At 41.2% G+C, this 25,733-nt stretch overlaps 1 protein-coding gene across 1 annotated transcript in view; it reads right to left on the bottom strand.

Annotated features, from left to right (window-relative positions):
* Positions 1-12,675, bottom strand: part of spire2 (spire-type actin nucleation factor 2) — a gene marked incomplete at both ends in the record, with an annotated part of 52,877 nt that extends 40,202 nt beyond the window's left edge. The window contains one exon of the mRNA XM_080027744.1: positions 12,357-12,675. Coding sequence (XP_079883870.1) covers positions 12,357-12,675 — 319 coding nt within the window. The remainder of the gene's footprint in view (positions 1-12,356) is intronic.
* Positions 12,676-25,733: the final 13,058 nt, after the last annotated feature.

Consider the following 25,733-nt stretch of genomic DNA (forward strand, 5'->3'; position numbering starts at 1 on the left):
ATACCCCACATCTCTGACTGACAGTCCACACATATCAACTACAGGTGCCTTTTATGGAAGAGTTTACCAGCTTGTGATTGGTTCAAAGGTCAGGTGAATCAACCAGTTAGATAGTCTACTAAGTGTTACCTGTTCATAAGCAGGCCAAGGTTTCAGTTTGTCCTTCATCTGCTCTGCTATTATAGATTAGATGATGCGATCCAAAGCACCAGAACTGCTAATAAATGTACTTTAGTCTAATTGTTTTCTAAACTGTTAACAAAGTCCAAGGTGGTTAACAATGAACTCTGAACCTAAACTTTCATGGCTTGGGTCTTATTTCATCATATGTTTTCATTTTCTAGAGTCCAGACATTTTGAGAGGAAATCTTGCATTTTTAGCCGGAGTCATTTAAGGGTGTGAGGGCAGGGTGTCATACTGTATGGAATGTAAAGCCCACTGAGGCAAATGTCTATTTGTGATATTGGGCTATACAAATAAAACTGATTTGATTTGATTTGATTAATGTCTGTGGAAACAAATCATCTCAGACAGTGATGAGCCTTAGAGAGCCAGGGTAATTATTATTGTCTTTATGTAATTGTATGCATATGGGTTATATAAAAATAACAAAGAAATTAATGATAACCAGGGAAAATATGAGCAAAAGACTGCTTTGATAACAGAGTCAAGTTGTGGTAACACAAAAGAATGCTCTTAATATCTCCTTTGGACAAAATAACAACTACTCACCATGTCATGTTAAGGTGTTATGTTCTATGATACCATTTGTGTTATTTTAATATATGGCACAACTGACACATGAAGGTATAGCAGCCTAGTTATAAGCCATACTTCAAATCAAATTATGCCCAGTGGTAGGTTCTCTGGTGATACTGAATTTGCATCGGTGAGTACAAATTTAAGTGGTCAATTAAAATAAACCAATAAAAAGAGTCTGCATTAATAATGAAGCTTGGACCTCTGGTTGTTGTTCAGTATTAGCTGTGACTGCCATGATGCTTTGGGATGCATTTTTGGCGACTTAAAACAATACAAATGTTCCTCTAGCTGCTAGACCAGCTGCATTAATAATGTAGGCAGACTCACTTACTGCTGGTTGAGGGATTTTGCACCGACTCCTGCTGTGATAATATGGACTGTGTTTACTTAGGGATCAGCAGAGCAGAAAGCATCAAGCTAAGCTACAAGGCTAATCAGCTCTGATCATGAGAGCTTAACATTTCACTGGTGGGAGCTGGCAGTTAAAGGTGAAGTAAGCGATTCATTTATGTTAATATAAATCATTATATATTATACTGTATTTATTCATACAGTGATCACTTATATAGTGTGCGCGTTTCATAAAGCCGATCTCTCAGTCACTTGCTCTGCATGTAATCTGCAAATAAACTTTTCGGGGATCCCACCACTGATAACCAATCAGAAGAGAGAACGCTATAAACCGGCACCCGTCTCACTGCCGGTGCGCTGTGCAGAGCAACAGATGGGTGAATGTGTATGCGCCTGCAATGGCGGATCAGGTAAAAATCCTTCCCAATGTCTGTTTTGATGGTTTTTATCATGTTTTATCACACTTTCGGATCTGAGATGATGCTAGATAACTCGCTGCTTGAAGACCGCAGTGCATTAATGTGGTGAGGTAGGGACGAGCGAGGGGACTGCTAACTGCAGTCACTGACAGGAAGTTAGCTAAACTGACCATTCCTCTTACTGAACCTTTAACCATCACATGCAAGTGTTTGCTATACCAACTAGGGTTGCTGGACGGGTCCCGGGATTTCGGGATTCCCGTGAAATGAGTCAGTCCGGGAGTACCGGAAATTGGCCGCGGGACCCGTCCTCCCGTTTTTTTTTTTTTTTTCGTTTTTTTTGAGGGGGGATATTTTTTTTAATAAGCTAAAATGAATAAAACAAAGGCTACACAATATTTTGTGTGAAATGTATTTTTTAGACAGGCAGGCATACGAAATACCAGCGCCTCTACAATAGGCTACTGAAAGTGCTGTGTCCGAGGAAGAGTCTGATGATACCCAAGAATATGCGTATCAGCCAGAGCCAAGCGAGCAGACAATGACCCAGAGCCTTACTGCACATCTGCAGCAGGCAGTCATTAGCCTCGTTAGAGATATCGCCGTCTTGCTCAGACCTGCGCAATTATGACGCTCGGCTTGCTGAGCGCACAGCATTTTTGTTGTGCGCTCAGCAAGACGGGCTTCATAGTTGCGCAGGTCTGAGCAAGACGGCTCCAAGTCGAACGAGGCTAATGACTGCATGCAATGTCCCGAGCCAGACCAGAGGTATGGGAATGACCTCCACAAAATAATTTCAAAAGAGTTTGCGCTCTTCGAGGCAACCAAAGAGCGACCCAAACACCTGCAGCAGCTCTACTCTGCACTTTCCACCATACAGCCGACGTCCGTGGAAGAAAGAGCGTTCTCGGTGTGGTCAGTTCGTGACAAAGCTCAGAAACAGGCTGAGCAGTGTTTCTTGAAGTCACACTTCATGAAAGGAAAGCTGGAAAGTAATCTTGCTTAGCGTGTCAGTTTGAATAGGCTGTTAGTTCTGTCATGTCTTATTTCACACGTTAAGAGCAATCGGTAGCCTAGTGCATTTTTTGTTATTTGCCTATCCTTTGGAAAATATTAAATTTAAACTGATTTCGTTCATAGAAATAAAAATAGATTGTTTGAAATACATTTGTTCGCCAAACACCGTTTTTTGGCCATGTTTTGATATTGAACCTCTGTGAAACATTTTTCGTATTTTCTTCATAAAAACACCGTTTTCAATAGGCCTATTTAACTTCTGGAAAATATTTTGCCTAATTTGAATGGCTTTTCTTCATGTTATTTAAGTAGAAATAAAACGTGATGTAATATAGCCTTGTCCTGCTGCATTTATTTATCTATTGGCATTGATTTAGTCCCATTAAAGTAGTATTAAATCCCGTGAGGAGCTCTGAAATCCCGGGATTTGAAAAGGGGCCATTTCGGGAAATTTCAGCAACCCTAATACCAACCCAGTCTCACAGTGAAATGTAAAATAGGTACATTGGTCCACATCGCAAAATGTAGAGATTTCACAATACAGGCCTTGAAATTGTGAATTACCTACATTTGTTCCCCCTATTCATTTCTAATGGCCAGCGTACATGTCACGTGACTTTCAAATCCTCCCGGCCGAAACGAAACCCAAGCTGTGACCGCCATTGCCCCAGCTTTTATTCTGCAGATTTTTAAGATGTATAAGCTATTAAATGGGTTTTTGATAACATTGTTAGTGAGAAATGTGTGTCTTACTCTCACAATCTTCACTCAGTGAATGTATACGATGTAGTTTGATGGTTATCACAAATATTATTCTGGACATCGCCAAGAAAATGTAGAAATACAACATTTCTTTCAGGTCGATATACTGGTTGCTATGCTGTTGCTATGACGCTCCTGGCGCTGCCTTTAAATGACATATCAAGAAAGCTAAATTCATTACATATAGTGAAACCGGAAGTGTCAAACTGATTTTACTTTGTAATTTATCGCTTCACTTCCTGTCTGACCGTGGAGGATGACTGAGCTCTGCTCTCTTGATTGGCTTTCCTCGTGACAACGAAAATATAAAACGTTCATAACTGTCACGGGAGCTGTTAGCAGGCGACTCTGTAGACGTCATCCCTCCTCTGTAATAAACATGTGTTTTTTAAATGAGAGAACAACAAATTAAGCATTTACAGCAAAGAAATAATAATAATTCAAACGCTTCCTATTTCCGGTTTAAGGCAGCGCCAGGAGCGTCATAGCAACAGCATAGCAACCAGTATATCGACCTGAAAGAAATGTTGTATTTCTACATTTTCTTGGCGATGTCCAGAATAATATTTGTGATAACCATCAAACTACATCGTATACATTCACTGAGTGAAGATTGTGAGAGTAAGACACACATTTCTCACTAACAATGTTATCAAAAACCCATTTAATAGCTTATACATCTTAAAAATCTGCAGAATAAAAGCTGGGGCAATGGCGGTCACAGCTTGGGTTTCGTTTCGGCCGGGAGGATTTGAAAGTCACGTGACATGTACGCTGGCCATTAGAAATGAATAGGGGGAACAAATGTAGGTAATTCACAATTTCAAGGCCTGTATTGTGAAATCTCTACATTTTGCGCTGTGGACCAATGTACCTATTTTACATTTCACTGTGAGACTGGGTTGCCTATACTGTCAAATGGCAAACGTACTTCATAGAGATCTTAAGAAGTTCCCGTGTCCCCCCCTGTGGTCCCTGAGGGAGATCCAATGGGACCTCAGCAAATTCAACAACACTTTAAAGTCACTATAGTCTGATGGAGCAAAATACCAGGGGGATTAGAATTAAAATCTCAACATTATTACATCGACATGTAGACAGATGGAGTATCAAAATCTCATATGAGATATACTATAGGTCTCTGGGAGTCATTAAACAGTTTACCTCTAGGTATTAACTTTGACAAAGCATGCATGTTATAAATCAGCATGTCAACCAAAGCTTTTTCAGCCCAACACATCGGGGGCGCCAGAAAACACAAAAACCCTTTTCCCTAAAAAATGCAATGTTTGAAAGGTCACGCCCCTCGCCCCGTGACTTAAAACCTCCCACATTTCCCTCTATAAAAGCCTCTTGGACCATAGAAGTCCGCCATGATTTGCATTAAATGAAATACAGTCACGTGAAATTTACTTGATGGATTTTCACAATATCATCACCAAATTTGGTACAGCCTACGCAGGCCCAACTACACATTTGTATAAACTTTTACCGAAATAATCACCGAACTTGGTGCTCATCTTGAGCAAGTGTGTGGCAGTAGTTATTACACCAAAGCATTTTTAGCCTGGCAAACGAGGCAACGCAAATGTCGGGCTAGCGGGCGTCAGGCCCAGTCAAAATTTCTGCAAGATTTTCTAGTTTGGGCGCTCCGGTGGCATAGTGGATAGAGTGCGTACCATATTGGCTCCGGCCTTCGTTGCAGTAGTCACGGGTTCAAATCTGACCCGTGGACCTTTACTGCAGGTCAGCCCCCCTCTCTCTCTCTGTCTCCCCATTTCAACTCTGTACTATCAAATACAGCTTGAAAATGTTAAAATGTCTTTAACAAAAAAAAAAGATGTTCTAGTTTATTAATAATTGGGTAAGCTAGATGACATCCTGTTGCCAAGCAAGTTGTACCAAACATCGCCTGTAGACTAACTGTCTTCAAACCGTTCCTGTAAACTTCTTTAACAGACCTGTGACAACTTGACACACAGTGAACAAGAGCTGGGACTGTCCTTTTGGAGATTTCTCCCTAGTATTTATAATATTTATTAGGAAACAAAAAGCAAGGCTATGTCCAGGAATATGAAAGCCTGGGTATGTGTTGCTCCTGGCCAAATGTAGAAGAGAATATGTGACTGAAGACCTTAGAGAGGCTTTCTGTGCTTGAAAACGTTTCTGGAAACAATGGCTGTCATGGGCGTCTGTGGGAATAAGAGGTGGGGAGAGTTTCACTGGATTCATTGTCAAGTGGCTCTCAAGAGTCTCAAAGCAGAAATGGAAGTTGACCAGAAGTTTGGAACTATACAGCCAAAAATAAAATGAGTGTAAAAAAAAATATGATTAAGTTTGGCCTGAAGTTGTTTCTGTACTAGTCAGACTTCTGGAACAGGTTTCCAGTGAGGACAGAAATACTTCACACCCAGTAGGATATAATCAAGCCCCCAACCGCAGTGACAATGTCCAGGCAGAAGAAGAAGAAAGACTCTCAGTGTTCTGCTGAGTCATCTAAATGCTTGGTGGAGATTTGAGCACGAACCCACATCCAGGAGAAGTTAGCGTGCAGCGCAAGGAAGCACAAGAAGACCATGACATAGAAGTTAAAGGTGAAGTAAGCGATTTATGTATGTTAATATAAGTGTTAAATCGCTCTTTATTCATACAGTGATCACTTATATAGTGTGCGCGTTTCATAAAGCCGATCTCTCAGTCACCTGCTCTGCATGTAAATCGGCAAATAAACTTTTCGAGGATCCCACTACTGATATCCAATCAGAAGAGAGAACGCTACAAACCGGCACCCGTCTCACTGCCGGTGCACATGCAGAGCGACAGATGGGTGAATGTGTATGCACGAACAATGACGGAGCAGGTAAACATCCTTCCCAATGTCTGTTTTGATGGTTTTTATCAAGTTTTATCACACTTACGGATCTGAGATGATGCTAGATAACTCGCTGCTTGAAGACAGCAGTGCATTAATGTGGTGACGTGGGGACGAGTGAGGGGACTGCTAACTGCAGTAACTGACAGGAAGTCAGCTAAAAGAACCATTCCGCTTCCTGAACCTTTAAACTTTGGTTCCACTTACACTTGTATGAACACTGGTTCCCCAGAAAGCACCAAGGTTCTCAGACTACAGAACAGAACCAGAAACAGAAGAACCGTGTCGGTGTGAAAGCCCTGTCAGCAGAACATCCACCACACTCCGTATTTAATTCGGATACAGGTATGGAATTCAGTACCAGCTCATATTAGAGAGAATGAGTTCTTACCGTTCCTTTTCAGGACAGCTGATGTGGCTTATTAATGAACAGTTATGTGTACATTAGCACTGCAACCTCTTTTAAATCTTTTCTTAAAAACACATTTTTATAGACTTGCTTTTACGTGATGCCGTCTATTTATTCTTTTTATTCTCTTCCTCAATGTCTTTTTATCCTAGCACCTATTAGGAGGTAGGATTAAATAAGTGTATACTTCTTCCTGCTCCTTTTCAGGCATATCTCAGAAATACAGATAATTTTTTTTTTTTTTTTTTTTGTGAAAACATAATTTGTTTATTGTATTTCCATGCTTTTCATTTTGTTTTGTATGTTTGATATGTCTGAAATACATTGAATCAAATCAAATCAAATCTTTTTGTATATGTGTTTTTTTTATAAGTATGTGATTATTTGATTGTACTTTCTCGTATGTATTTTGTTAAAGCACTTTGTAAACCATTGTTTTTAAAAGGTGCTGTATAAATAAAGATATTATTATTATAACTGCTTCCTCTCCGACATCTTAATATTTACTGTCGTGTCCTGCTTGCTTGTCTCTTATGTGCTCCTGTGTTGTCTTGTGCTGCACATGCTAGTGTGTAATTTAATGTGTTAGTGCCAGGGGCGGATCCACGGGTGGGCCTGGTTGGTACAGGCCCACCCAGATTGACAGTGGGCCCACCCAATCAGATTCATGAAAAAAAAAAAAAATGTAATGGTCTTTTCTCATACAATAGGCTATATCTTTTTTTCATTTATAATTTAAAATATTTACAGTAGCTACCAAAAAAATAATAATATTCAGAAACCCCTCTCGTAGGCTACTCATTAGTTCTGTCCAGTGACGTCTTTACGCAACATCATGGTCGACGCAGACAGCGGAAGGCGGTTTCGTGCACCATCAGATAGCACCCTCAATTAGCAATGGCTAAGCAGCTCATTACTGGAGGCTCTGGCCGGCTTTTCCGAAACCAGTGGACAAATGAAAATAGAAGCAGAGCAGCTCCTGCAGCAGATGCAAACGAAAAAGTTTGTTTTCATTCTTGTGACTTTTTGCAAACTGTTTGAAAACAGCGATTTTGCCACCAAGGGCCTGCAGAGCTCAACACTTTGTGTGACAGACAATAGGCTATAGTAACAGACTGCATTTCACTGATTGAAACACTGAAAGCTACATATGCAACTTTCTGCAAGGACTCGAAGGGTGACTTTGGTGACGTGCTCAAACTGACAGAAGAACTGATGGAAAAGCATGAGATAACTAACTGGGACGTGCTTGCTTCTCGTGAACGCAAGCTGCCTTCAAAGTTTCACGAGTCTGTTGTCACCACAACGCTGGGAAAAACGTCGGCTGTCAAGAGCAATGATGATTTAAGGGCGCTGTGGAACTGTATTCTTGACAGGCAGATCACCGAGTTAAACTGCCGCTTTATGGACGACACGTATGGATTAATGAGAGCAGCGGCCTCTTTCGCACCTGGATCTGCCACTTTTGGCGAAAAAAACTTTCTAAATGGTCCATGTGCACTGTATGGCATTGAGATCACAGATACTGAACATGCTGTGTTCATTGAACACATCACACGGAAAATGGATCGGGAAAACTTTCCTACATTAATGGAAGTACTGGACAGCTGCCCTGCTGACATTTTCCCAAACATGAACAGTGTTTTAAGGACCATGATAACACTGCCTTCCACGTCCTGCAGCGTTGAGAGACTTTTCTCCGCAACAAACAGGATCCAAACGCGCTTGAGATCATCCATGCTGACTGGACGCCTCAACAACTTGACACTTTTGTCTTTTGAAAGAGAACTCATTGACAGTTTGGATTATGATGACATAATCAACTTTTTCAACTCGAAGCCTAGGAGACTCCGCCTTGTGTAGACGCTCCGGTAAGACTGGGTCTTTGTATTCTGGCCCGCCGTGGCATTATTGCTGTTTCTGAAAGTTGTTTTCTGAATATTAATTAATTCGATTGATTCGTTTGATCCATATTCATGTTCGGGTTGTAGTCACTATAACGTGAGCTATGCAGTGTTGGATTTGTGTTTTTATTTTGTTATTATCCTACATCTGATCCGAGTCCGACAGACTGGTAGGCCTATGTGATATGACATGAGTATAAGGCATATTAAAATACTACAGATTTGCAAGTTCTCTCCTCTTCATAATTTATATATCTATAAGACTCCGCCTTGTGTAGAAGCTCCGGTTAGACAGGGTTTTTGTATGCTGGCCCGCCGTGGCATTATTGCTGTTTCTGAAAGTTTTTTTCTGAATATTAATTCATTCGATTCGTTTGATTCATATGATGTTCGGGTTGTAGTCTCTAGCCCCTTTTACACAGCCAGTGAAAGCCGGGAATATGCCGGCCTTTCGGCCCTCCGCCCTGCTGTTTAAATGCGACAGTTGCGGAACGAGGGAAGAAAGGTGCGAGAGATTGTTCCGGGAATTTTACTACCTCGGGGGGTAGTAAGATTCCCGACACTATCAGTTCCGCCTCTATGTTTAAATGCTCCAGCTTGTTGTTGCGGAACAGGGGGGCGTTTGACGTTCCATAGCCTATGTTCTAAACATGCGACCATGTTAGCAGTTGAAGGACGTGTGTTTAACATTAATCACGGCGGCCTGATGTCCCGTAAAAATCACCAAATAAAAGGAACGGCGTATAATCTATCTGATCATGAGGTCCGTTGCTCAATCCAAACCCCCACGCTTCATTTTGCAGAGTGTATGAGTCTATTTCTGCCCAGGAGAAGTTGTACAATGGGAAAGTTAGGCTAGGCTAAGTAAGGGATAAAGTATAGCGAACGGGTCACTTGCTAGAAATAAAGACCGACAAGCTGAAGCAGGAGCACGACGCGCAGCGGAGGGCTCTTGTTCAGCTTGACCTAGTAATGGGGGAATAGTCTGCTCGCCCCGCTAGACTGTCTGCTTCAGCTGACTGAAGGCTCCGGCTCAGCTGTTAGCCACAGAGCTACTGTTTTGCTAACACAACTCAAGACGTGAAGCGGATTGATTTTGTCAGTTTGGTTAACAGTCCCAGTGATGTTGGACTCAGCGCGTAGCGAGATCAACCGGCACATCGTGGGGACAGTAAAATACGGCCCTCTTACTGCAAGCTCCAGCACTTCTGCTCTCAATTCACCAGCCATGTGTTGTTGTTGTAAAGCAGCTGACCGGCGCGGCGCTAAATGTTTACGTCACACCTGACGCTGTTTACAAGCACCTCTTTCATTCCGGAGCGCTGTGTAAAAGGGACTACTGATGCGCCAGCAGGCCGGCGTTGCTTGGTTCTGTGTAAATAACACAGAAGCAAGCAAAGCCGGCATTTTGGAGTGATGTTGTTCCGTCAATATGCCGCAATCTCTGTGTAAAAGGGGCTACTATAACGTGAGCTACGCAGTGTTGGATTTGTGTTTTTATTATATGATAATCTGACATGAGTAAAAGGCATATTAAAATGTAATACCGATCTGCACGTTCTCTCCACTTCTTGATTTTTTTATTTATATATATGTGGCTATGTACAGTATACGTGTTTGTTTAATCTTTGAAAAAAAACAAGGCCCATCCAGAATATTCCTAGGCCCACCCACAAATTAGGTTCTGAATCCGCCACTGGTTAGTGCTGCATGTTTGTGCTTTATGCCGCTTTATATGTTAGTGCCGCATGTTTGTGCTTTATGTTGCTGGATATGGGCTTTTATTGAGTGTGTTTGTCCTGTTCCAATCTACTGTTTCGTGCACTTTTCTATGTTTTATGTACATGCTATGATGTATTGTCTGCTTGCCATTGTCTGTCAATTCGTTCTTACTATGTGTTTGTTCATAAACACATTTTATTTCTGTAATTTTAGGTTGCCTTTTAAATATCTGGCCTGGGACAAGATGTAAACTAGCTTCTTAGGTTAACTTTGGCTCACTTACAATTTGACTGTTGATTAGTGTGCAATGTTCCTGAAATAAAGCAATAAATAAATAATTTCATGCATCATTGTTTTCAAATACAAGGTGGTTCCAACTAGATACAATATGATACAGTATGAAACACCTGTGGGCACTCTTTAGTTCCGTGTTGAAATGGTCGGTGGAGCAGGGTATCGTTCAGTTTGGCTATTGGTTAAGCAGTGTTTAGTTAGCGCCGAGCTGTGGAGTAGTTTAGGCTACTGGAGGAAGACCGTGGGAATCATAGAGCCAGTTAAGAGAAAGTGAATTATTTACTTAAACAAAGCTGATTCACAGACTTAACTTCACGCCGAATTAAAAAGTTCCTAGGCTACGAATATGAAAACACAATGTTATGTCAGGCTGTAGGTAGTCTTGCGAAGCCAGACCAAACTACAGCAAGTAGTATGGTCTGGAAGCACACCGTTTAGAGCCGTCTATTCGGGGGGGGAAACTGGGCTGGCCTGTTTTTATTTCTTTAAACCAATCACAATCGTCTAGGGCGGGGCTAACCCCGGGAAACAGCAGCGGTGTCGATGCAAAATAGTGCCGGGGGGGAACTTATTCTGATGGAACATCTTCACGTCCAGAGGCTGTCAGAGAAATGGCTAAATCTAACCCGCAAACGCCACAAAAAAACGATTAAAGACAAAAGGAATACACATAGTGTGTTGCTTTCTAACCAGCATGTCAAGACACCATACACTTTAGCCCCCGGGGAGCTCACGGGATAACTTGACCGGAATTAACTAGCCACGTAGTCACGCAGTGTTATCTCTGGTAACATTATCATCGGCGGCCCGTTGTCCTGTAAATCACCAAAGAAAAGGAACGGCGGATCTTAATCTAGCTGGTTATAAGGTCCGGTGCTCAATTCAAACCCCCACGCTTCATTTTCCAGAGTTTATGAGGGTATTTCTGCCCGGGGGAAGTTGTACAATGAAGTTGGACAGCTAGGCTAGGCTAAGCTAGGCTGCGTCCCGGACCACCGCCTCCGCTATTATTATACCAAATTATCGCCACACTTCATTTCTGTCAACAGTAATGTGACTTCTCACACCCTGTGTGTGTGTGTGTGTGTGTGTGTGTGTGTGTGTGTGTGTGTGTGTGTGTGTGTGTGTGTGTGTGTGTGTGTGTGTGTGTGTGTGTGTGTGTGTGTGTGTGAGAGAGAGAGGGAGAGCGCTGCACAGAAGCACACAGGTTGACTGTGAGCGAATTGTTTCCTAGTTTGAGGGGGAGCTCAATACGGGAACGCCAGCAACAGGAAATGGAGGCGAAGCGTTGTTAGCCGACGCCAGCGCTAATAGACGCTGACGGAAACGGTTCAGCCAGACTAGGCTGTAGGTGATAGCCTGACTATTATCATGGACATATTATTATAATTCACTTTTTCCTATGGTTGAGTTTGTGTCAAAGCAAAATGTTACTGAGTAATTCCCTGAAGCTCTGGAAAGGCATAGGATTTCATACTTTGCCAAACCACGTTGTTTCCACAGGTTTTGTCTACAAAGAAGGATGTAACCTTGGCTATTGTTATGGAAATAGCCTACCATAGCCTATTCTGAAATCCAAATTTAAAAAAATCCAACCCATGCTTTAAAGTAGCCTACTATGATTTGATTATAATTGCTTAATTGAGTCTCTGAAATGCTGTAAAAAATTAAAAATGTATGTCTGCAGTTAAAATTTACAATGACTTCAAACTTATCACTTGCTGAATTATGAGTTTTTGTTCTTAAAATGTAGGCTTAGGCCTATAGCCCACTAACGTCTGTATTTGTCTGTAGGTCTATTATTGTTTAATAAAGTTATATTTTATAAAGCCCTCTGACCTACCGTTGTGCGGGGGCTCCTGGTGTAAAGACACGGTTCCGTCCCTGTGCAGGAGGATGGAGGACGGGTCCTTCACCTGGCCGCTGCCTCTCCCACTCCCGGTGGCCGGCGGGCGGGGCACCCTGAGCCCGCTGCAGCACTGGTAGCACACCGCCCATGCCTGCTCCTCGTTGATGGGCTGCTCGTAGGACTTGAGCACCTCCTCCAGAGACAGTTCATGGGGCTCGGCCAGCTGGTCGCGTGCCTCTCCGCGGTCCGTCACAGGGGGTGCGCTTACCCGAGAGTCCCCGTCCTCCGAGCTTCCGTTGGTGGATCTGGCCATGGATGCGACACTACGGAGCCCATCGTTCACTCCACAGGCACCGAGGCCATTGAAATGCTGTCCCGCTGCGGCTGCTGCTGCTGTGCTGTCCTGGCGTCTTGTCCTCTGCTGCTTGACGGCCGGGCCACTTCTCCTCAACTACCGCAGCTGCAGCAGCTGAGCTCGTTACCACCACAACACTGTCAGACTAGCAATACTGAAGGTAGCACTTCCGATCCAAGTTTTCCAAAATAAAAAAACATTTCAAGCCGATCGATAGGCTACTGCAGGGTTTTATTTTATAAATATCATAAAACTTTGCCAGTTGATTACTTTCATTAAATAAATAGAACATTCTGTATAGCCTACAAGTTTTTCAGAAATACTTGAATATACACATTTGGCAATATCTAACTCCTTTTGGCATAGGCCTACATTTCATAGGCCTACATTTCATAGGCCTACATTTCATAGCTACATTTGCATCTCTTTAAAAACCAATGATAGATGTTGGACAAAGCCAGAGTTGAAATCTTTAATCAAATTTTAGAACACAATAGTCTCCAAAGTTTTTACAGAACAGATTTGAATTAAAAACATTGTGGGCCTAGGCTATAGGCATACAGGTCTTAAAAATGAATTTTCAGCATGTTTTTAGGAAGTAAAATACCTCAGAAATCATACAACTTACACTATATAAAGAAATTCCCTGTAATGACCTTCAGAATAATGCAAATAATGATTATGGAAAGTATAGTTGATGTAGGCCTAAGTGCTTTAGAAGTTGAGATTTTATAAGTAGCCTATATAAATAATCACAATATTGTAACTCAATAACCCCTGTCATAATAAACAATGTAATAACACTGCAATGACGAAGGCATTGTTGCATCTTCTTGTAAACTAAACTTCCACTTAAGTGCCAAAACATGGGCTTGTGCTTCACTGGCACAGTCAGAGTCTGATTAATTTTTTTATGATTTATATTTTTATTGAGTTTTCAACATCCATTTTGCACAAACATACACAAAAAACAAACAAAACAACTGGATGGCATGTAACTAGACAACCTAATTATAGCCGTGGCCAATGAGAATATACATGAAAAAGTTATACAAGAAGTAAAGGAAGAAACATACACACAAATACGGTTGTAATAAGAAAACAGTAATACAAAATAAAAATAAAACAACAAAAAACAACAAGACAAACAGTAATGGTCATGTTAAATCAAATTAAAAAGCACCAAAAAGCACAGCACAAGAAAGGCAGCAATACACATTTAGAAACACTATGATGCTCTATCCTCCATGTAGGCGTGATAAAGCCCCCACTTCTGATGGTACTTGTCCACCCTATTAATCAGCCTAAATGACAACATTTCCAGTGCAGCTAATTTCCCCAATTGGAGGAACCACAGGGACGATGCAGGTAAAGTAGAGGCTTTCCAATTTGTTATAATGAGTTTTCGTCCTAGCATAAGTGCTGTTTGCACCCATTCAGCCTTAGATGGCGTTAAATCCTGTAATACCATAGGATCCCCCAAGATATACAAATTTTGGGTAAAAGGGATATCATGGCCAGTAATTGTTTTAATATAATCGTGGACACTGGACCAGAATGACTGTACCTTTGGGCATCCCCATAGCATATGCACCAGGGTACCATTATTGACAGTACACCTCCAACACCCTGCATCGTCCCTCAACCCTGCTCTGTGTAGCCTGGAAGGGGTCCAATAAACTCTATGCAATGTTTTAAATTGTATTAGTCTTGTTTTAAGTTCTCTCGACATTTTTTTTTAGTTTTTAAGGATCAGACTCCAGTTCTCCTCTGAGAAAGCAATATTAAGATCAGCTTCCCAGAGTCTGATTTATAAAACAACATTTGAACTGATAAAACACTTGCAATGATAACAAAAAAACTATAGTTATAGTTGAAGTTTTAAAACCCCTTTTTTCTTTTTCTTTTACAACACTTACCTGCTGCAGTTCTCCAACGTAGGCTACTCATAGTGGTACACATGATGTAGCCCCAGATGACAATCACTCTTCTGAACCAACTTTTTGCAGAGAGGGAATGTTTAGACATTCTCATTGTTTTCTTTCTTTTAATTTGTTGTAGCCATCTGTGCCTGAACACAGGTAGGCCTATGTTATCTGTTTCAGGCGCACACACACACACACACACACACACACGCACACTCAGTAGGCATATGCTGTTATTATTTACAGAAGCCAACATTTATGTGCCTATAATAATGATTTCAGGTTGCCCTATGTAGGCTACTCTTATTTTGAAGGTGAATCCAGTACGCTTCCCATCACGGTGAGGCTGATTGAGGCTGACTTGACGTGGCTTGTTACCGTGTCAGCGACAGAGACAGACGATTGGTTCTGCGGCGAAATGTCAATCAACGGCCGGCGAGGCAGAAAGCATCCTCGTCGCGGCTGACGCAGTATCCACCTGCTAGCAGGGGAGAAGTTGTTGGAAATATTGAACTTCATGAATCAGTTCTATTTAGGCTAGGTGATATCATAAACCATCATATTAGCCTATCTCTAACAACGTCCTTTAAGAAATGAGAGTGTTTGGCTGCCGGTAGGCTACCCAGCCATTCTCACCAGTGTCAATAACAAAGAATATAGGCCTAGTCGAAATTTCGAGCACATTCCAAAATAAGGTCATTAGTCCTGAAGCACCGTGCTGCAACATTTAAACTATTAAATGTTTTGAATCGTGTCATTTTCAAACAACATTCTTAGGCTAACCGAAATATGTAGCCCACACAAACAATTCATATTTCTGGTGTTATAATTTAGTCAATGGCTTAAGTTACCAGTCAGAAGAATACACCTTGACACCATTTCAGATGTTTACTCATTTAAAAAACGTCTCTCTATTTAATTGAAAAGTAAAACAGGTAGACCTACTTTTCGAGTTGCTTTAAATAGAATATATGATTCAGGCAATTATAACAGCAAAACATTTTGTCTTTTTGAATTTTCTCAAAAACTAGATTGCTTTAGAAATAATTTTCTTATAGGCCTATTTAAGTTTGGCTCTCAATTTCTAAATACATTTTCCTGGTGTGATTTGAAACATGTTATGGCTTAAAAAGATTCATGGTCCTTTTATAAAGGTGTAGTCAGTGATTCTAGAGAATGATTGTTGTCACAATCCTGTCAGTACTGTGTGCGTGTGCTGGAAAAAAATACAGTGTTAATACTTTTTATATACTATCTATGGTTAATACACTGCCTTAACTAACCCTACTCTGTGAACTGGTTTGTAAACAAAGGGTATGTAAACAAGGGGGGGGCCACCATAACTTGCAACATGCCCGTTAACAGTGCTTAGTCCGTATTAACTGTATATTATATATATTGAGATATTCACTGATTTTGATGAAAAATTATTTTGAAAACATTCTCCAGAATGGCTTACTCTCTTTATATGGTTATTCCGTCCGTCTTTAGAGAGCCACCAGCTTGTCTTCTCTTTCAAAAATGTGATTCATTAGACATAGTGACAGATGTTCTCCCCCTTCCTCTATTCAACAGCTTCATTTTCTGTGTACACAGATTACATTTGCATATAAAGTTATGATGGCACGAGACCCTTGGGAACATTAACATACTGTATAGACAAGGTCTTACACAATCCTAGTCTCGCAAAGCCAGACCAAACTACAGCAAGTAGTATGGTCTGGAAGCACTCCGTTTAGAGCCGTCTATTCGGGGGGAAACTGGGTTGTCGAATTGTTTCCTAGTTTGAGGGGGAGCTCAATACGGGAACGCCAGCAACAGGAAAGGGATGGGTTGCGTAGGTAGCCAACACCAGCGCTCATAGACGCTGGCGAAACCCCTTCCGCCAGACTAACACAATGCAAACAGCAATAGCTGCAATGCCTATGGAAAAAATATGGCAAGATAAGATAAGTTCTGGATTTAAATTTTTTCAGGTGGTAATATTCAGAACTATCAACAAATTCAACCGGAATGGGGGCGCCCTTAGCTCAGTTGGTAGGGCGTCCCCCCAATGGACCTCGGCCAGCAGCGGACCCGGGTTCGATTCCAGCCCCCCTCTCTGCCCCATTTAAACTCTGTCTCTACACTATCAATAAAGCATAAAAATGCCAAAAAAATATATTAGAAAAAAAAAAAAAAATCAACCGGAATCAGGGGATGTTTCATAGAGTCTTCAACCTTTCATTGAACTTTATTTTGGAAGGCTAAATCGCATAGTTTCCTGTTGTACTCCAGGCCCGGTTCTAGACAGTTAGATTAGGGTGGGCCTGTAGAAATTTTAGGTGGGCACACTGGGCAGAGAGACCGAAGATGCGAGCGTGCGCAGAGCGCGCAAGCCGAATTTTATTGCCCTTGTAAAATCTCTGTGTCTGCTTTTTGGCACATTTACTGTGAATTGTGTAGAACATAATATGCAAATAAACTTTGAGTGTTGCTGTGTGGGAGATTTGATTCTTGCATGTTTTTTTTCCAAAATGTTTATGAATAATAATGTTTATAAATGTATCTTTTTTGAATCGCAGTATTAACTGTAGGCAGCCTGAGCTGATTGAAGAGAAAGCTTTGGGACTGGGCAACCTGGATGGTGGTGGTCCAGAGCTATATACTATATACACTATATAGATATATAGTCTTTCCACTATTGCCTCCGATGTCCAGCTGGGTGAAAATAGTAGCCAGCCGAGGTCACGTCCCTGCTAGGGGGGTCCGGGGGTATGCCCCCCCGGGAGATATTTTTTTACCTTTTAAAGTGAAATGTATGAATCTGGTGCACTTTGAGAGGAAAATTAAGAGGCTAAATCTGAGGAATTTTGTGTGAACAAATAATTTGGAGACACTGGGTCGGATGAATTAGAAGCTATTGAAGAAAGACACATGGATGGCAGGCTGTCCTGCCCACCCAATAATACAATTAGAAGCAATGCATGGTAATGGTATACTCTTTAGTATTAATTAATTGTCTGAATTTTATTTGACATTTTCTTAGACAGCGAATGAACAGGTCCGTCCGATAGTGGGTCTGGACTTCAACCTAAAACATTTATTTTTTATTTTCATTTGGGTGGGCACAGCCCACATTTGGGTGGGCACGGCCCACCCTGGCCCCTGGCTGCCGCCGGCCCTGCCGTGTTATCTTGTCGCACATCCTTTCTCTGCAGCACCTCTCCAACAGCAGGAGCTTCAGTCAGCACCTTATGCCTCGTTTCCACCGAGTAGGGCGGGTCGGGTCGGAGCGGTCCGGTTATTTTGGCATTCCATTTGCCGAAAGTTGGGTAGGGTACGGATATAGGTCCATGGTCAGCACACTGAAAACCCCCCCCAAAAAAAACTCTGTAAGAGGCCTAATGGCCTAATGTTTACACAATAAAACTAATTGTTTCGTATTCATTTTGGTTCATAACTAAAATAAGCACAGTATTTCACAGTAAAATATGATAAAACAGGTGTATTTAAAGAATTTGTCTGAAAATAGTAATTGTATTGCATTTTAAAGTTCAATCTGCATTATGCCCATACCACAATGCCAAATATTCTGTTGTGATTATGAGATTAGTTAAAGATTGAAATGTCGTCTCAAGATATATTGAAATATTTACTCTTTTTATGCAACCACGGGCCGTTTGATTTCGAAGGCGAAATAGGTTGTAGAAAAGTTCCCTTTTGAAAATAAAAAAACAAACCTATAGAAAATGTTATGATAGCTCGGGATGACCCAACCGCAATGACCCAACCACAAACAGAAAACCCAGGTAGTCTAGAGTTTAGAACAATGTTTATTTCAGGCAGGCTGGCAGGACACTGGACGGCTGAATAGCGTAGCGAGCAGAGGCTAGTGGATATCCAGAACCCGCAGGCAGGCGAGCAGGAAAGGTGAACAGTGGAGGCGACTGGCACGGAAGAAAAGAGGAGCAGAGTTAAAACTAACTCCAACTGAGACTTAGAAGAAAACAACTAACATAGGTAATCCTGATCTCGGGTAATTTACCGCTCTGGTACGTAGTATACTCTGGCACTGAATGACTGGAGTCACAGGCTTAATAGACTAGCAGGAGGGGCCCTCAGATTTCCAGGTACCCCTACCCGAGGTAGAACAAACCTCAACAATGATTTTTTAAATCTTTAGAATGTCCTGTTCATGAAATTGATTCTTGAGCACTTTTATCTTTGGGCGAAATGTGTTTTTTTGGTTATTCTTTAGAACTACCCCAGTCCCTCAAAAAGAGCCAAATTAGGCCATTCCGAATAGGGGATATGTGACAAAAAAGCCCATAACTTGGGAATGCTCACTCTTTTCTTCATCAGATTTGCTGAGGTACTAACCAGGTGTCTGTCCCACTTCACCAAAAAGTTAGAATGTAATTTACCAAAACATTTATTGAAATAGAGTCCTGTATACAGAGCTTTAGTTTAGGCGGAAATGGTACTTTTGTGGTGATAGGAAAAGAGGGTTCCTTTACTTTTCTCTCAAATATCACCAAAACATAAATCCCTGCCAAATGTACCATTTATGTATTGTCTAGGATGCTATTGAACAATAACCAGTGGTTGTATGAAGATATATATTACAGTTCAATTTCTAATGAGATTTTTCTAGAATACTCCTCCAGTGAAATAGCCATATTAGGACATTCCGAATAGCCTATAGTCCAGCAGATATGTGAATGCATTGTGCTTTTTATGATACAAACATGAGCTTTGGCACACTGTTAGAGCATGCCCTAAGGAAGATTTCTGGCTATAGGGCCATTGCCAATTTTTCATATGGCCCCCACAGCGGCCATTTTAATTTTTTCTCCCTCTCATGTGCTATTGCTTAAATATTGGTCATAAATGTGTATTTCTACTTGAATCATGTCTGAACAAAGTTGATTTCTGTGAAGCCGGACAAGAAGCGTAGACACCATTATTTTACTTAAAGGAATACTTCACCCATGGAACTGGCGTTCTATCATTATAAAATCACTATTATAATATAATGAATGAGGTTTGTCTTCCCTTGGCCCAGCTGTCCTGTTAATCCTAACCCTACATTTTACCATGTGTGAGGTCACACATGGTAAAATGTAGGGTTAGACAGTGAGACCATAAAACACTCTTTCTGCCTTTTCTCAAGCTAGGATGAACCGATTTCTAAAAATGTTTGCACTTTTATACTACATAGGATCTCAGAGTTCAATACACCTTCATATTTCCACAGGTGAAGTATAGGTCTTTAAATTAAAGAATTGTGTATGGGCTCTATATGAAACCCTTTATTCGTAACTCTTTTCACTCCGAATACACATGAAAAAAAATATTTAGTGTTATGCCAATTCTGTTTCATACAGTTGACTTGACTTAGCCTACAGATGGCGCTGAAACATAAATGATGTACTGCTGAAAGCCTTCTTCTCTTAGTTGATATAAAGGCTCATTTGTAGCCAGCTTTCAGAGGCAACACAATCAAAACAGCCAAGGTAACAAGTTATATATTTATTGCAGTTATTAGTACCATAAGTCATCTTCAGAGGAATACAAGAACACACAGGTGGCAGGTTGTGTCAGCTCAACCCCCTTTGTAAAGGCACCAACACTGTTCACTGGCTCTTCATACAAACTAAAACATTAATACTAATTAAAAAAGACAGACGTGGTTAAACTTAAAAGTTAAAATGTTTCAAATCTTTCACATTGCATAGAAAATACATGTAAAGTACTCAGGCACTTGTGGAAAAATCAGTGAGAAACTAATTATTTAGATTTGAAGTCCTTTAGTTTAAGTCAGTTATTTTTCTGATTATATCATGAATCATGTGGTGAGCCCTTAGAATGATCTCTTGACCCCTTGGGAGCCTCAAACCATAGGTTGTAAGCCACTTCTTTAATCATTAGTTACATTACTGTTACAGTACACTTTTCCCAAATCATTCCATGTTTGTTTTTTTCCTGGATATGTTTTGTCACTGTCTGAGCAGCCATTGCTCTTCTTTCATTTCAGATCACTATCAGAATGAATTATGTCACTCTCTGAACCACTGTTCTAAAAGGTCTGCACTGTATGACCATTTCACAATAACTCAACTGAGAACAATGGAAGAACACATGATGTCCTCTGATGCTGAAACGAATGGGAAACAATGACTACTCGACGTCATTGTAAAAGAGGGTCACCCCTCAATTGATCTTTCGAGGTTAAATAAAGGTTACAAACAAACAAACAAACTGCCCTGAAGCTAAAGAAACACAAAAAGGCAAAAAACTGATCACATTTTCTGATAAATGAGTTAAAAAGTCAATAAATATCCCATTATGTTTCTATTCCATCATTACCAAACCATGGGCATAACACCTTAATGGTTGAGTGCTGGTTATCACTGACTGAGAAAACGTTTTTCTTGGCAATGCAGATTAGGAGCAGTTGGAACATTTGGAGAGATAGAGAGACTTTTCTAATCTGATTTATGTTCGACACTGCTGTTTGAAACTCACACTGTTCTCTTCAACTCTCTCGATTCAACCCTCTGGAGCCAAACACATATTGATGAATCCATATGGCTGGAAGACTTGGCAAAATATCACACAAGCCACTGGAAAAATCCATGAACATTTGTGCACACTGTCTCCTTTGCACACACTGGGAGAACACAGTGTTCTCAGTCTGGACACTCTGTTCTATAGCTTCCATATGTCTCAGGCACACACACACACACACACACACACACACACACACACACACACACACACAGCACGCCAACACTCTCCTCTTAAGGGATATTAACCCTTACTAACAATTAGCCTTTCACCACGGCAGATTAGTTTAATTAAATCAAAACCTCAAGTGGCAGTTACACGCTAATACTACTGCTATTTAAAGCCTGTGCTCACGGGATTTTTGGCGCCATTTTCCTTTAGATATAAAAAAAATCTCATCCCTTGGGAAGTCATCAGAGTAACTTTACACATGTTGCCTGTGTTGAAGTCCCGTTTTCTCTATGCAAGCTGCTCTGTGGCTCCATCCAGTACTGTGTATATAACGGCCCATAAGGGTTTTGAATTTCCTGCACCACTACATCATACCTATTTACATATATACACACGTACATAGGCCTACTTGTTCTAGCTGGGATTTGAATGCATTGTTAGTTCACAATGTAAAATTAAGTACACATTCATTTAAGCATTCAGACCAAATTAATATTTAACAGTGGCCTACGTACACATCCAGCAGAAATGGAGCAACATTAGGAATAATTTGTTTGGAATTGGACTATTTACTTTACTCTAGTCACTCACTTTGACTTTGTTTTACGTTGAAGAGAGCAGTGCAACTAAACAAAACAGCACAGCTAATGTTACACAGTTACTAAAACAATGAGTTGACAAGCCACTAAAACTCCCAGTTAAAAGAGGGAAACTGTATAAATCTCTGGGTTTTATCACTTGGATCGACCCCTTCCAAATCACACATCCTTATTTGATTCACTTACTGCAAGTATACACCATATTGATTGTTGCAGCTTTACGTTTCTGAATCTGAACAGATTTGTAAAGAGTACACGGCATAGCAACATTGTTGTCCCGCACACTAACTGCCAATAAATATTGTGTGGCACAACGTGCTCCAAACGATAGGTACATACAGCCCTGTGCAACTGGGACACAGCTCAGGTTCGCTAAAGGTAAATGGACTTGACTTAGGCTATATAATGCTTTTTAGACGATTTTCTCAGCCCCAAAGCGCTTTACATTTCTTGCCACATTCATACACACACTCATACACCGATGGCAGTAGCTGCCATGCAAGGTGCCCTCTGAACCATCGGGAGCAATTTGGGGTTCAGTGTCTTGCCCAGGGACACTTCGACATGTGGCGGGGAGACAGGGGATCAAACCTCCGACCCTGCACTCCAGAGGCAACCTCCCTACCAACTTCGCCACTGCCACCCCAGGGAATGTTCACATTCATATTGCTGTGCCTTGATGCTCTGACCTTTTTATGATAAAATACGATAGATCATTATCTTAACAGAAAGCACTTGGAGGACTAATAGCAGCAGTTCATTTGGATCTGAAGAAGCAAATCAACGTGATTCAACATTCTATTGCTGACTAAATGCTCTGATCCTTGGTCACTGTCCAAACACTAGCCATTTAGCGTATGAGAGGAATCAGTTATTAATCAACCAATATAAAAAGAACAATTCCTGTAAGCAAACATAAATAAAGAAAATGAGATTGCTTCAGGAAGCAGATTAAAGGGGAAGTAAGTGATATTTTTTTGTTAATATAATCACTCTATATTCATAAAGCAATCACTTAAACAGTTTGCACATTCCATAACACAGGTCTCCCAGTCAATCAGCTTTGCAGTAATTGCCAGTTAAAATTTTGAGTATCCCGCACGTTTTATGTCGAGTGCTATGTCTCTGTGCCCGTGAACGATGAGTTGCTGCTCTCCATCGCAGCACTATCTGATGAAGACGGCTGTGTGTTCATGTGGTGTAGGGACGAGGGAGGGGACTGCTAACTGCAGTCACTGACAGGAAGTTAGCTAAGAGGACCAAATCAATTACTTCTCCATTAACATCTTTGCCACTCAAGTAAACATCGTAATGCAACTCCTAAACTACTATACATTGTCAGCAGTCATATATGAATACATTCAAAGCTAAGCTACGCTAAGTAAGCTACTTGAACTGTGAGCTGTACTAAGTAAGGTTACACTTGGGTTTCAAATGCACATTCAGGGCGGCAGTGGCGAAGTGGGTAGGGAGATCGCCTCTGGAGTGCAGGGTCGGAGATTCGATTCCCCGCCTACCCGCCACATGTCGAAGTGTCCATGGGCAAGACACTAAACCCCAAATTGCTCCCGATGGTTCAGAAAGCGCCTTGCATGGCAGCTACTGCCATCGGTGTTTGAGTGTGTGTATAAAATGTGCTAACATATGTAAAAGTGCTTTGGAAGTGCATTGTGAAGTGCTTTGTGACCCTGGTCTGTGAAGGGCGCTCTATAAATAAAGCTTACTTAAATTTGAATTTGTCCAAACTTTAAAGATATTTAAATGGAACAGAGATTTAATGAGACGGAGGTCCCAACATTGACCTCACCTTAGGTTTTGATTTGTCATTTCGCTGGGGAGAGAATTGCCCACCTGTGACCAAACAACATTACATTCATTTGAAAAAAGAAGTATGTGCACATTCACAGGCTGTAATAGGGTGTGCTTTACCTTGTGAAGGTTTAATATTCAAGTGAGGCTTTCCTGATTTAAATAAATCAAGCGTTATTCCAACCTTTGTATTTTCCTGGCTTACAATGTAAGTGTGCTGACCCATCCCTATATTTAAATCCATGACTTTAACAGACATCCTCCCTATGTTCTTTTTGCTATTTAGTATGGTAGAAAAAAGATTTAGGATGTCCCAATTCTTGTGGTCGGACTTAGTATGCTTAAAAATACCCGAATGTCTACTCCATCCGTCCAAGATTTTTAGTGCCGAAATCAGCATGCGATTCTGACCCACAATCCAGTGCATACCGAAGTGTCGTCACATCGACGGAGCCTCCGTATGAAACAACCGGGGATTTGACGGATATAAAAGCAAGAGGCAAGATCAAGGCGCAATGTTATGATGAAATAAATAAGTAAAATAATCTCCCAATTGAACGCCTACTGCATGCTAACTAGATAGGCCTACTTTTAATGGTCAGCTGAACGCAGGACCTGTCTCAGACTGGCCTCTCCTCCTCTGTTGCAGGCGTCATCACATATCAACAGTCTCCTATTGGGACAGATCAGGCCTCAAGGGGACACTGGCTTATGCCCATCTCAACAAAAATGTGGATTTAAATAAAGTGAATGAACACTAGTTCTCCTCCAAGCTGACCGACGGCTGCAGCTCCACTAAATATCAAAACTCTCAATTTACACCCGGATGTCTCATACTGACAAATTTGCGGGTTCCTGTGTGGCATGATCACAGCACTGCTGAATATGCTGTGACTACCAGTGGCCATCAGAATGCATGTTCTGTGTCCAAAACCCCGGCCCACATTCATAATGTGCAGGGATGAGTGCAAGTTATGGCCAAAATTAGCTAACAGGATTAACAAACTGCACACAAAGTGAAATGCTTTTTTGTTTTTTTAAATTAAGATTGAAGCCGGTTCACAAAGACTCTGTAATGTAAACTTACCCAAATTCTATATTGGCTTTAAATTGAGAATAAATGGAAAATTAGTTCCAATCCAAAGTTGTTTACTTTCTGATATAAAGAGAAATCCGTAAACACGGGAAAATGCAATCTGGTACTTTGTCCCCATTTGGTTCCAAATGTAAGGAACACAAGCCCCTTGCAGCAGTTATCACACTCCACTGACGGTGGGAGGTGTTTATTTGTCACATATTAGGGATGGGCATAATTAATCGATTAATCGATCATTGCTCGTTAAGAATATTGTCGATCACGTGAAATTGTTATCGATCATATAGCCGTTGTGTTGCGCAGTGTGAGTACTAGTAACTAGTAGTAGAAGACAACAGGGGCCTGTTTCAGGTAGCTGGTTTTGAGGCAACCCAGAGTTTGTTCGCTCTGAGTTAGTGGAAACTCTGGGTTTTCCGTTTCAGGTAGCAGGTTCAGCGCAACCAAGAGTCAGTTACTGCGGCAACATACGCCATGGGTCTAACCTGCTCGGTAGGTGGTTAGACCTACCCTGAGTTTGTTTTCACTTTACGCTGCAGCTCCGACTGAAGAAAGAGTGTCACTGTCACACGCGTCCCTGTACAGTTTAAAGCGAAGTCACTCCATAGAAATCTCCATCGGGATGTTTTTATCATTTCCTGATGATTTTACGTTTGACCGATCATTTATCTGATCAGTAGCCTTGTTCTCAGCCCTCGGTCCGTTCATATAGGCGGCCACCTTACACATCGTGACATGCTCTACATTCAGATTAATAAACCTATTTGTATTGTATGTTTTTTAACGTGTGTGCCACTGAACAGATTTATGTCAGGTGGATTCATGTAACGCTGCGGCTGCACGCGATCGTTACTTGTGCGATCCTAA

Source organism: Ammodytes marinus (genome assembly GCF_949987685.1).
Source record: "Ammodytes marinus genome assembly, chromosome: 5".
Taxonomy (NCBI): domain Eukaryota; kingdom Metazoa; phylum Chordata; class Actinopteri; order Uranoscopiformes; family Ammodytidae; genus Ammodytes; species Ammodytes marinus.